At 40.0% G+C, this 13,878-nt stretch overlaps 1 protein-coding gene across 1 annotated transcript in view; it reads right to left on the bottom strand.

The window, feature by feature from the left end:
• The window catches only part of Slc1a3 (solute carrier family 1 member 3), a 71,637-nt gene that overhangs the window by 10,679 nt on the left and 47,080 nt on the right, over positions 1–13,878 (bottom strand). The window contains exons 4-6 of the mRNA XM_010605479.3: positions 6,350–6,554; positions 4,553–4,595; positions 1,309–1,601 (exon numbers count right to left, since the gene is read on the bottom strand). Of these exons, the coding sequence (XP_010603781.1) occupies positions 1,309–1,601; positions 4,553–4,595; positions 6,350–6,554 (541 nt within the window). The remainder of the gene's footprint in view (positions 1–1,308; positions 1,602–4,552; positions 4,596–6,349; positions 6,555–13,878) is intronic.

Raw genomic sequence — 13,878 nt, 5'->3', positions numbered from 1 at the left:
TTTTTTTGTGGGACTGGCTTCTTCTGGGCATTCAGGTCTTAGCAAGAAATGTATCTTCAGAGTTCTTTCTTTACCATACAAGGCAAATGTCCTACCCTCTCCCCAGTCACTTGCTATTGTATTTTATATTTTCACAGCACTTGCAATTAAAGCACCTGGGTAATTTATCTGGTGGTTTATGTCTGTCTCTTGTAAAAAAATGAAAATCCCCATTGTTGGTGGGAGTGCAGACTGGTGCAACCACTGTGGAAATCAATACGGAGATACCTCAAAGAGCAGGGACTGGAGGTTCCATTTGACCCAGCCATCCCTCTGCTGGGTATCTTTCCAAAAGAATTAAAAGAATCATGCTACAGTGACATATGTGCACCTATGTTTATAGCAGCACAGTTTGTAATAGCGAAAACATGGAAACAGCCCATTTGCCCATCAGTTAGAAACTGGATAAAGAAGATATGGTTTTTCTATAAAATGGAATACTACTCAGTCATAAAGAATGAGAAATTAGATTCATTCATAGGAAAATGGATACATTTTGAAGATATACTCCTAAGTGAAATAAATAAGTCACACATGTGTAAATACTGAATAGTTTCTCTGGTGTGAAAAACTATAATAGTGCACAAGATCGTAATGAGATAATTAACAATGTGAAATAGGGAGAAAAGGACTAAAGGTGTAGGGAAAGTGGGAAGGGCAGGGAAAACGGAATAAGGGAAAAGAAAAAAATATGAGAAAATGAAAAAATAGAAAAACATGTTTGTAAATGAGGAGGGGAGGAGGGGGTGAAGGGAGGGCAGAGACGAGGGGGAAAAAATGAGAACCAAGACCTGTCATGGAAAGGTACAAGGTCCCAGTAATGAATGGAACTTTACTGTATACCTAAAATGTACCAATAAACTCAATAAAAAGAAAAAAACAATGAAAGATCCAGAGGCTGCTCTTGCATGTTCTTTGCATTGCTGTATTCACAGTGCCTTACACGTTCTGCTTGCCATAGAGTAGACAATAAATGTGTCTGAAGTGAATAACTGCACAGATGCAAAGGGGGCCAGTGAGGAGTGGGAGTCCATTGGCACCGGGGTAGAGGAGGTGACGCCTTTTGGAAACCAGAAGTAAACTTATTGAGAGGCTTACATATAGGTTCATGGTTGCTGCAGGCTCAGAGGTGCATTGATTTCCTTGTGTTGACCAGAGTGAGATCACTGCAACTGGCCATCAGTCTGGTGGTGTCTTTTTCAGTACTTCACACATTTTGATGGCATTGAGCATCTTATACACAGGTTACACATCAACAGAAATACATACCACATTATCACTGCAACCAATCTCATGATGGCTTCGTTAAGAGAATCAAAGAACTCTCTCAGGGCTTGCCCTTGCTCCTTCATGTTTCCAATCACAAAACCGAAGCACATGGAAAAGACAACTAGTCCCAGGGCATTGACCCCGTTTACAGATCCTGGAACTGGGACCATCTCCTCTGTGATCCGAGTGAGAGTCTCCATCGCCTCTGACACATTGTTTATCACAGCACCCACAAGTGTCTCATTGGGTTGGATGGGTACTCTCAAGCTTCTCTTCTCATAGTTGGTTTTAAACTTAAAAATAAAAAGCACACCAGGAATTAAAAGCGATTTTTATTTTCTTCTCTTTCCTGTTCTAATTTTCCATAATAATAAACATTGTATTGTATTCAAAACATAATGTTTTAGAAACCATCCATTTGTCTATTAATCCATCCATCTACCATCTATTTCTCTATATATCAGTGGCAAGCCCCTACCCCTCATCAAAGACACACATATACACAGTCAAATACATATAACACACATGCATTCAAATACATAATAAATCACAATAGGAAGGAGATACTTGGCTAAAGGTAGTGGACTAAACACACACATGTGCTTTTGCTTTCTTCTGAAAGCTTAATAAATGACAATAATGAGATTTTAAAAAGCCACAAACCCCAATATTCACAAGAGTCCTTTTACTTTCTACTGGTATCATGCTTAAAGATCATTGACAAACTACCCTCTGCCCCTTCTCTCATATTCCACAGCTGTGAAACGGGAGTGACTGCATTGGTTCTACTGCATAGAGTAGTTGCAATGATCAAATCAAACATCTTGTAAATTTTACAGTACTATGCTAATGTTAGCTAATGATGCTCAGTGGCAAAGCCCTTCAGGGATCAGACCTAGTTGGAAATTTTGGTAGATATTAAAGTAAAAAATCCCAAACAACCAGTCATCAAGCCATTCTTGATATTATCAATTCTTAGAACAGGTGCCTGATGAACAGCTGGTGATGACAACTCACTTTCTTCAAGCCTTCAGTGGCATTTCTCTTCCCACTGGAGAGATGGCCTTTCTCCCATCACCTTTGCATAGATGCCCCGACCAGGAGATGTAGAGAATATTGCTGTGGCTACATGAAACAATGCAGCTCATCCCTGTATGATTGCAGCAGGAGTAGAATTCCTGGTCTTGATGTTGGTAGTTGCAAAGCAACACAGAGTAATAATGTAAGCATGTTGACTGGATTTAGAGCAGAGGGAAAGAATGGCCAGACGTGAAGTGCTGGGCCATTTCTTTGCCAAGAGTAAGCAGGAGACTTTCTGGTACATTGGAAATCTATTATTCCCAAACAAGGGCAAGGCTAGCTGTTAGTACTGTGGACACCTCCCTGAACAATCAGCTGGACTGCTGGTAATTTCAAGCAACAAAGAATCCAGTCAGTTCCCAAATCTCTTTACTCTGTTGGGTGCTTATGCATTTTATAAATTGTCCATGGTAGATTTTCTATCCCCATCAGCCTTTTCTGTGTCTCCAACTACTTCGCCTTAGACATAGTTTGCAGCTTACTCAGAAATTGCAATTTCATTTGCATTCTGGTTTAAGCCAAACAGATCCAGAGAGATGCGTTTGCTTCCCCTTCAAAATCCTGTAAATGCAATCCCAAACTAAATACAATAAATCTGCACAAATCAGTGCTTTTCCCATCTGAAAGATCTGGAGATCAGCATTTTTTTATATCACTCAGTGCCAGCTGAAAACTGGAATATGGTGCTGGGGTTGGTGGCTTGAAAAGGGCTTATTATTTATGGTTATAGCTGTTTTTGAACAAAGAAAGTCAGACTGTGGCTTCTTAGGGTTTTTTTTTAAAGAAAAGATTCTTCTTGAATTTTGCAATGTGTGCACTGCTTATTAAAATAGTCTTAATAACTTTTTAAAGAGAAAAAAAGAAAAAGAGGACTTAGATGTGTAAAACTCTGTTTTCCATGAGGTTAGAATTTTGTCTTGTTTGTTTTATAGTTCCCAAGAAGAAAGGTTAGGGAGCTGACACATAGGTGAATGGAGAGCATCTTGGGGAAGGGTTTGGGAACTGTTATTTAATCCAGAATGACTGTTTCCCTTTTCATATTCTGGGCAACAAAGCTTTTATAGTCAACTGAGGTTAGAATGAACTTTGTTGATTTTTATTCCCTAAAAGTAAAATGCATTTGTATTCACAATGCTGTGAGCCAAGAATTGCATAGATGCTAGGTTAAAAGGAACTGGACTTCACAATAGCCTCCAGGTAAGGGTCTCATTACCCTGGATGTTGCTTTCTAGGAAGCAGAATGGAGGAGCAGGAAGTGGAGGAAATCTGTTCTCAACACACAGATCTGAATTCTGAGTCTGCCGTCTTCTATTTGTGGGAACTTGTGCCTATTACATAATCTCCCAGTTCTTATAAATGAGTGCCTCATCACACCAATGAAGATGTTATGTTCATCATATTTATGTGAGGATTAAATGTAACATTAGTGCATGGCACACAACAGACATTCTTTATTTGATGATACCATTTGTTTCTCATATGGTTCTCCTTTAGAATTCTGAAGGTTCTAAGTAGATTGTTAATAAAAACAATTCAGTGATTTTTAAAATCAAACCTAGAAATTGGAACAGCCAACTGAATGCATTTTAGAGTGGAATTTGTTCACTTTGTGGGCTTCTGTAAGTGAGCAGTGGGGAAAGGGAGATCTCCTGATTAGCTTTTTTTGAGGGGTCCCAGGGATCGAACCCAGGACTTTGTGCTTGTGAGGCAGGTGGCAGCACCACTGAGCTAAATCCCTGGCCCATAGCCCTCTTAACAATAACAGGGTCTAGGTGAGGTGGAGCATGTCCATAATCTCAGCACTCAGGAGGCAGAGGCAGGAAGACTGCTATGAGTTCGTGGTCAGCCTAAGGCACATAGTAAGTTCAAGGCCAAGATGTACTATGAAATGAGACCTTGTCTCAAAACAAACAAACCAATTACACGGACTCAATGTGCTATTTGGGGCAAGACACACCACATCTGGCAACTAGTAAGCCTTCAATACGAGGTAAGACCCACTTTTTCTTGACTCCCTCAAAATTTCCTAGAAAACCCTGTTGCTTTCCATTTGGTTGCAGAGAAACTGCAGTGGCCATGTATGCATTGGGGGCTCCCCACTTGGTTTGGTAAGTCTAAAAAAAAAAAAAATCCAAAGGTGAATGGGTTGCTGTAGAGTGTTTACCTGTTTAAAGCAGGCTTCCACCAGATTTGGAGGGAACATGTTCCTGCAAAGAAAATAGCAGTTAGTTGAAAACTTCCCAAATACTGTAGAAAGTTTGTGCTTTATGGGGTTGTTTCTATGAAAGAAATATGCACTTAGGACACTCCAGGATAAATGCTGAAGCCAAGCAACTGGCAGGATGTTCCTATCTTTGTCACTAGGGGAAACATGGGGTACAAACTCACTGTATTCTGATGACCAGTCAGACTGCGAATGACAAGATACCAATTCTTCAAGCAAAGGTAGAAATTACAGGAAAAAAGGCCATAATAAGACTCCTAACCCAAACTACTTGAGAGTAAAGTTCATGAAAACATGATGAAAAGTAGGTTATTGTTATTAACTCCGCTGCGAAGAGCTTTCAAGAAGAAGTCCCACAGTGTTGGGTGACGTTGATAGTGGGAATTGAGAGGTGTTGCTGATGAGACCCTCCGGCTCCCACATCTCTTGTCAGTCTTACGTCCACAGACCCACTCCTTGCAATGACATATGAAATCAGTCCCTTGAACGAGTTTTCTTCATGTGGCCATGGGGCATCCTTTGCTGGTCACTTTGCTGCTAGGTTTCAGGAGGACAGACTGGGTGGGCTGCATGGTGGGGAAATGCTAAGCAGATGGGGGATGTGGAGTCCTGTTCCGGGAAATCTCTAGAGCTAGAAAGAAAGAATTTCTAGATTTCTTCTCTAGTTTGCTTAGTGCACTGGCTGACTCCTATGGACTCCTAGGAATCTGCATATGGATTCTCTTGCTTTCTGGCTGCCTGTGGGTTTGTCTAGTGGCATGCACTGACAGATCACAGGGTAGAGAAAGAAGTCTATGTGTATATTCACTTACCTCTCTTACTGACAAATTTGGTGGGAGCTCCTTTACTCCAATTAAAGCTGGAGCTCCTACCCTGAAGCGCCTCCTCTATGGCTACAGCTCTTTCTGGGTTCTAATAACAGCTCCTTTCCTGGCCAGGAGTGGAACAAAATAGCTTTCTACAGTTGTTAGTTCTCTGGTACCTCATCATCCCTGAGAAGTTCCTTAACCATGCCTCAGGCTTTGCAAATCTTCTGCAATGCTCCTTTTGAGTATACAGTAACCTTCTTGCTAAGATCTGATAGTTCAGGGCAGATGTACAGAAAAACAAAGTAGGAAAGTGTCAGGATCAAACTTTGGCTTACTTCACAGTTCTGTAAAAGCCATCTATTACCAAGTTCACTTCAAGTGTTAAATGAGCCTCATTTATAATCAATATCTATTAATAAAACAATGATGAAGAATTTATCCTTTGATATTCTAACTAATCTGCCAAAGTCTTTCTTCATAAAGAGTACGAAAGGAAAGGCTTGGGCATGACCAAATGATCTGTAAAGTCCTTTATGTAACTATATTTTGTATAACGAACAATGATATATATTCTCAATTAGGGGTTCAGTGGTTAGCTTTAAAGTAAAGACTTAAAAAATAAGTTAAGAATTATTTATACTCAAAGGAGAGCTTCACAGTGGAGAAAACTTAGTGATGAGATTCTGAATCCTAAAAGCAAGACTCTCGAAATCTGTCTCTTCTTCTTGTCTTTCTCACCTCTTGCAGATGATACCAGACAATAAAACATTACTTTAATTTCTGTTAGAAAGAAGTGAAGATGTAACCTTCATTTCAAGCCAGGCAAGGATGGTTCAGTCAGACACCTCTTTCAGGGTTTGATTAGCTTCCCCAAAAAGGAAGTTGGATGGTCAGAATATACCCGAGGGACAGGCTTGTAAGGACATACCTGATTAAGTCCAGGAAGGCATCTGCAGCAGTTACTTGGACAATTTTGCCTTCTCTGTACATGTTTTCCTTTGTGCCCTTTCCAGGATGGATGATGATGACAATGATTATGCCAATCACCACAGCAATGATGGTGGTAGTCATGTAATAGACTACAGCTCGCATCCCCATCTTCCCTGATGCCTTACTATCTAGGGCCGCCATTCCTGGTGAAGGCAAACAGAAGGAGATTTCAGGCAGTGAGTCCAAAAGATTCTCCCTTGGAAGACAATGGGAACAGCATTTCCTTCTTCACTCCCTCACCCTCATCCCGCTCAGCTATATATGTTATAAGAAACTGGCCCCAGATTTTTTCAGGGGACCACAAAAAATGAAGGGAAAAAGCCAGATTGGCTAGAAATCAGCTGAGCCAGTAAGCATGTAATCTCTCATTTTGAGCCCTCAGAGTTGAGTTCACATGAACAAATAAAATCTGCTCTTTAATGGTTTGAAAATGCAGTGGAAATCTTTCTTTGGTTACTACTAGTTGGGGAACCTACAAATGTGAGTAGTGTGTGTACATAGAAATATTTAAACTATTTTCTAACAGAATAAATTTACCTCAAGTCAGATCAAGTACAATGGTGATTATTATTTTATAGATGTTTTGGGGAGTCTTTTTAATGTGTTTTGTTAAAACTTATTTATTATTTGAATCACCTACTCATCTATCTCCAATTTGCATTTCAGGTAAACACTGGATGCTAAAGCTAAAGTTCTCAAACAAGGGCCAGGAACTCAGTGGTTCCACTGCCTGCCTCGCCAGCCTTGCAAGCACAAGGTCCCAAGATCAATCCCTGGTACCAAAAAGAAAAAAGAGAATACTGCTTCTTATCCTTTGGGCTAAGAGCAAGTGTAGTAAAGTTCTCAAATAGTTTCTCTGCTGTTTCATTTCAGCTCATCTCATAAAGTTAAAAAAAATTATTTTGGTGGTACTCTTTCCATTCCTGGACAGTGCCTTCCTTTACCTTGTCCCACAGGTCTAGGATATCTTGTCACATGTTAAAAATACCTCTTCACCTCATTTCAAGATACCTTCAAATTCTACCTTAGGCAAAATGACATCTAGGAAAAAAAAAGAGTTGAAGGCATCTTGAATGATGCTAGCTTGTTGGACAAATCTCAGTGCTTCCTGGGCTGGAAAACAATTGAACATTGCATAAAACTCTCAAAAGCTAAATTATTTATAATAATATGGGCCCTTTTGCTTCATTAGTCATTTCCTCATTTTTTTCTTGCTTTATTCCCCCAATCCATGATAACACTAAAATCCAAGTATAGTAACATCCAATTATACTCAATCAGACTATTTTATTTATTATTTAAAATTATGTTTCCACAAATGTATTAATAGTTATATCAATGGTAGGTATCAGATCCTCATGGTGATTTAATATTAGGTAGTGACCACCCTCACACAAACAAAATTAGATTGAAATAAAGTATTGAAAAAATAGTGTCTGTGATTGCCAGTTGAATGGTTGGATTTGCCCAAAAATGTTACTTTGATACAAAGGTGACTTTAAAGGTGAGAGCTGACTCCAGGACCTTCAATTTATAATTTTACTTGTATCTGAGTCATATTTATAACCATTTACTTTGTGTGTGTGTGTGTGTGTGTGTGTGTGTGTGTGTGTGGTACTGGGATTTGAATACAGTGCCTCCGTAGTGAGCTATTTCCCCAGCTCTTTTTATTTTTAACTTGAGACCAGTTCTTGCTAAGTCACTAAATTTTGGTCCTCTTGATTCAGGCTTCCAGAGTGCTGGGATTACTGGTATGCACCACCACATCCAGTTTACTCAATATTTGATGTATTTTTATTTTTAACAACCAATATGGCAGATTGAAAAAAATTACGTCTTCTGAGTTTGTGTTCCCACTTCATTCTATTTAGTTTTATAACAAATAACACAAACTCAGATCTTAGGTCACAAAGTTCAGTGAGCTTTCTGTGCTAAGAAGACCAAATGCAGCTCCCACAAATGAGGAGGCCAACTTAGCTCAAGGGCTTGAATTTAACCCCTTATGCTTTGCCCGTGTCTGTGAAACTTATCCATTTATTGTTTGTTTTTATTTTTGGTACCGGGGATTGAACTGGGGTCCTTGTGCTTGCAAGGCAGGTGCCGGCACCACTGAGCTAAGTCCCTGGCCCCAAGAATGGCATACTTATTTATTTTTTTGGTACCAGGGATTGAACTCAGACCCTTGTGCTTGCAAGGCTGACGGTGAAACCACTGAGCTAAATCCCCAGCCCTAAGTATCCATTTAGTGTGATGGCCTCACTTCAACACTTCAACTACATTATATTTTTTATTTTATTTATTTATTTAGGTACCAGGGATTGAACTCCGGACCTTGCCCTTGCGAGGCAGGCAGTGGAACCACTGAGCTAAATCCCCTGCCCTTCAGCTACATTATAAATGGCCTAATATGCTCTCAGCTGAAGTATCCCCTCCTCCTTGCTCCACCTACTTTCATTCTCAGATCTGAATTAAATTTTCAAATATCTTGACCTTCCTGCGCTTGCAAAGATTGCTCTTGGAGGCAGCCCACTCTCTTTGCCGAGATTGCCTGAACTTGTGCACACTGAAGCGCTCTTTTGGCTCTTTCCCTGTTGACCTGGTGAGTGGTGTAAACACATGAGGATGGATAGCTCTGCTAGGAGGCAACAGGCAGCAGTGTTTTCTTCCTCCGAGATGCTTTCTTGCCCTCTTGCCTCCTATTCTGTGGTACTGTTCCATTCTCAGGCCAGCTCTTCTCTGATGCTCTTGCCCACTCTTCCCAACCTATAGCTATTCAGAAAGAATGCCAGGTGGTGGAGACAGCGCTGGAAACCAAAGTGGCAGGCAAAGGAAAAGGTGTCATCATCACCCCAGCCTCTGGCCAGAAGGATGGGGAAAGTGATCCCAGTACCTACTGCTGTAGGCTGTCACTCTGGGAAATAGAGTTTATAGGTTTAAAAGTCACTTTTTAAGTGAAAGTCAATATGAAAGTATTTTCTCCATACTTTTTAATTCTGAAGTAGCTGATGACAACCATCTAAAGCCATTTCCTTAGCAGTAAGTGCAGAAGAATAGCCAAACGAGAGGCCTCATCTAGCTTTGCATGTCGGTTCTTTTCCTTTCAAATAGAGTCAGACCACAACTGTTATTGCTTCAGCCAAGAAATGGGGGAGTATCTTCATTAACCAGCTTTCTATGTAGGTTCTTCTAAAGGAGGGGCTGACATCCCACACAAGATCCCTTGCTCACCTCTGCTCCCGGGGTACTCCAGCTTGTAAAACTAAAGAAACCACCAGGAACAAGGCCACACATTGTCACCAGGGCAACAGCAGGACAGATGTGTACAATCGGTTACACATCCAATGGCCTTGATACTGGTGCAACCAGGAAAACGGAGCAAGAACTCTGGAAGACAAAACCCCAAGTGAGCAGGGCATCGCTCTTCCTCTCACTCACCTGAACTCTGTGACCATCCTCTTTCCCCATCCTCGTGAAATACGAGAGCCTATGCTTTACTCCAGAGACCAAACACTTGTGTCAGGGTGTCTGGGGCAAGGTCAAAGTACTAAATCACTTAGCACAAAGGGAGTTTTGGCAGGAATATCCTAACGCACTGAGCTTTGTCACTCATTTTAAAATATAGGCAGAAAATAGCACTGGAGTGATGAAGACACAGGCAGTCACTTGGGTATGGAGCACTTGGGAGAGTGTGTTGCACCAACCGTCAAAATATACATTTGAGAAACATATTCCAGAACAAATAGGGAAGATCATGATCTTGACTTGCCACTTTTTCCTCATTTGATCTGGGCTAAGGTAAGGCAGCCCCATTTAAGACATCCTGATGTCTTTATCATAAAAAGAATCTGACATCAAAATCAAAATTCTCTTCAATCCCAAAGAAATACTATATTGTACTATTGCTGAAAGTATCATGATGGCTCTTCCAGTTACAACGATGTGTTTGTTTGCTTGTATATCTTGTATATCATGACTTAAATTTATGCTGGCCCATTCATTCACTTACCAGATTCTACCTCTGACTGGTGCTATAGATTCATTTGATTCCATGACAGCTGTACAGTGCAGATATTGTTGATATGATTTTACAGGTGAAGCAAAAGGAGGCCAGAGAAGTTAAGTAACTCACTTAGTGTTGCACATGGCAAAGGCAAAATCCACACTTCCAGAGAGTATCTTTACCACTATACCTCTTTTCTTAAGGACAACCAAGGAGCTGTCTCCACTGCACTTGCTTCTTATCCACGCTAACTTTCTCTAGCTTTCTTGCATTGAGTTTAATGTTGAGATGAGGTATTTGCCTTAAGGAAAATTATATGCAGGCTGTAACTGTGGAAAGAATCTGATAAATTCTTCTGCGTTTCTTAAACCTATATGAAGGCAGAGCTGAGTAATGCTAGTCACCAGAAAGAGTAGCTGAGTTATCAGAGCAAACTCTTCACCATTATTAGAGCAACAGCCCAGAGCATGCACTTTCTAATGCAGGGTAGAGGACCATGAATTCTTTCTGGCTGTGAGCACTGGAACTTTATTTTCCTTTCTGCTGATCTATTCATCAATAGCCAGTCATGAAGGAAGAAATCATTTCTGCAAACCTATTATAAATTCACCAATGAGTTAAGCATCAAAAGGAGATGGAACAGGAAGCTTTCAAGAGTAAAAGATCAAAACTTTGCTTCAAATACTTGAGTACTTCAGGCAGCAATCACTTGGAAGAGAGAGGAAAAGAAAAGAATTTCTTGGAGCAAATTTGTAATTACTACTTTATTTATGAAGACAGTCTCTTGGTAATCAGTTTAGCCCAACAAATATTCACCAAATTCATGAGATGGGGGGGGGAAGAAGGATTGTTTCATAAATATGTATGTGGAACTCTGTGTAAGTCTGTGTTGTAAATTAGATTCCTTTTGGTATAATATTTCTTATTACTTCTTGGGTAAATAAAATATGTTATCAGCCAAGTATTAAAAGGTGACATCAGTAATACCAGATTCCAGAGTTTCTATCATTTGAATGGGTTTTATTCTTTCAACTGATGAAAAAAACCTATGCCTTATAAATTAATGTGTTTCAGTCTACTCCCCCTGCAACAATTCCTGTCTCTGGTTTGAAACATGAAATCTAAAGAAGCAGCCTTCTGTTTTGAATTGTCTTTCCACTTATCCACATGATGTTTCATTGTTCTTCCAAGACCCTTGGCCCAGGCTCAGAAAGACAGAAAATGGGTGATGGCAACTGGTGATTAAAGAAGATTGTTCTACTTGTTTTTATTTTATTTTAGATGTATTCCTTCTCCACAGTGCACTTCTCAGACATGCATCTAATGAAAGCCGCCTGTACTTAGACCTCCTAGAATTTCAAGATGGGCAAACTTATAAGGAAATCAGGATGAGCTTTGATATGGACCATATTCATGGGAATACAAGTTGAGGGGGTTTCTTTAGTAGGAAAATTAAGCACTAAAAGTATAGTATTTCATATTTGTGGATTGAGAAACTGGTCCCTGTGTCCTAAGCTGATGCTCACTACTGGACTTGGGGTACAGTGTCTCCCCAGAAAAGGGGAGGTGGAGCCAGAGTGCCAAAAAGCTCACAGAGGAAATCCAAGAAGGTTGGGGCATGTGCACCAAACAAATCGCTTTAAATCTCTGTCTAAGATTATATATAGTTTTCTGCACTAAAGTAGTTTCTTCTGGTGCCTTTATAAATTAAACTAGATTGTAGAAAAGCAGAAAGTTTTATGAGTTTATGAGTTCTGAAACTGAAGGCAAATCTTTAAAAGTTAGGCTCCAAATTGTTGGTAATGAATGACTGCCTCAGAATTTCAAATCCGCTAGTAAGTAGTCTCTGAACTTAATCTAAAAGACAATAATTGAATGTCTTAAGGCCAACATTGGGTGTTTTAAGAAGCATCTTCCTTTAATAGATGTATTTATGGCACCTGTGAAGTTAGGAGGAATGATTCCGATTCCTGGCTTTGCTACCATGTGGGCTTGCTAAGCCTCAGTTTCCTCATCTGTATTGCATGAATGATGAAAGCTGACATAAAAAAGGGCTTTCATGTGGTGTGTGGCACATGATAAGCATTCAACACATTAGATGCTATTATTACTAATTAAGTAGATACATTTTAAACATACTATTCACAAAGTGTTATTGCACCTTTCTAAGACCACATTTCTCACCTACAAGTTAATAATATGTACATCACAAGATTAAACACAAAAAGATGAGTACAAAGCAAGCCCTTGATAATGATAGTTACAATCACTCTGTCTCCTTCTACTAGAATTTTAGTGCCAAGACAGCAGGACCATCTGATTTATTCATTGCTGCAGCCTCAGTGAAAGAAACCAAAGAGCCACCAGAACAATGCCTGCACATGGGAGGTACCCGATGATTAGATGTTGATCCAATAGTCATTATTGTTGTCATGCTGGGTAGAGGCCACACATTTTTTTTTGTAAACTTTTAGATTTTTTACTATATGAATTACAAGTATTGATGCTGCTTTTGTTTAAAATTTGCTGAAATTCTAACTCATCAATTTTGGTTGATTTTCTCTGAATTAATCTAAAACAGGGAAGTTCTTTGTGTCTGGAACAAGGAGAGACAGACCTCGTGAAGAAACAGTGGCATGGTATCCCTTGGATCTTCATTTCCAGAGCTGGGACATCATTCATTGCAAAGTGTTCACAGGCAGGTAAGAAGCCAGGAAGCTGAGTGATCTCTATTCCTCACTAGCTTGGATATTTCTCCTTTTTACCTGTCCTTTGTCCTTCTTCTCCCACTCTGATCTCTGATATTGTTTTCCTTCCTTTGCTAACATATTTCAACCTTGCAAATGAGCCTATAGAAGTCACTGCTGTTATTCTATCTGTCCATATATTAACAGAAGAATGAGTGAATAATCGAACTGAACAAATGCAGAGACACAATGTGAAAGGCACTTATTATTGTAAGTTCAGTTTTGCAAACACTGGTGTGTATCCTCACCCAGTTAAAAGGAAACCAGGAGTGCCAGTATTCCCTGTGAAAATGAAAAGCAGAAAAGAAACATCTCCCATGAAAGATGGTTAAGTGGAAAAAAAATTAGTGGAGCAGACAATATTATTAATGGCAGAAAAGTCAAATACATCACTTTTACCTTTGGTCTGGTATGACTAAGCATGTAATTTCTTTTCTCTGGCTACTGGTGCCTTTGAGAATGAACTTGAATAAAAGGAAGCAGAGACGGGAAACTGAGGCCCAACCTCCACCACTGCTACCACTATCAAAGCGCTTCTGGTGCCCTTTGGCTTGACCTTGGAGGTGGAGGCTCCCTCTCCTGGGAATCCATCCAGTGGGGGCTTCTCAGTGCTTTCTCTACACTGGTCTTGACCACTCAATAGACTCATTACAGCCTCACACAGCATTGTAATGGTTCCGGCCAGGGAGTTTGCCAGAGAGCCCACCATGGGGACTTCCT

This window comes from Fukomys damarensis, unplaced genomic scaffold (assembly GCF_012274545.1).
Source record: "Fukomys damarensis isolate Sample0158 unplaced genomic scaffold, DMR_v1.0_HiC HiC_scaffold_1, whole genome shotgun sequence".
NCBI classification, from domain to species: domain Eukaryota; kingdom Metazoa; phylum Chordata; class Mammalia; order Rodentia; family Bathyergidae; genus Fukomys; species Fukomys damarensis.
The sequence above is the reverse complement of the archived record's forward strand: the minus strand, read 5'-3'. Positions and strand labels throughout refer to the sequence as shown.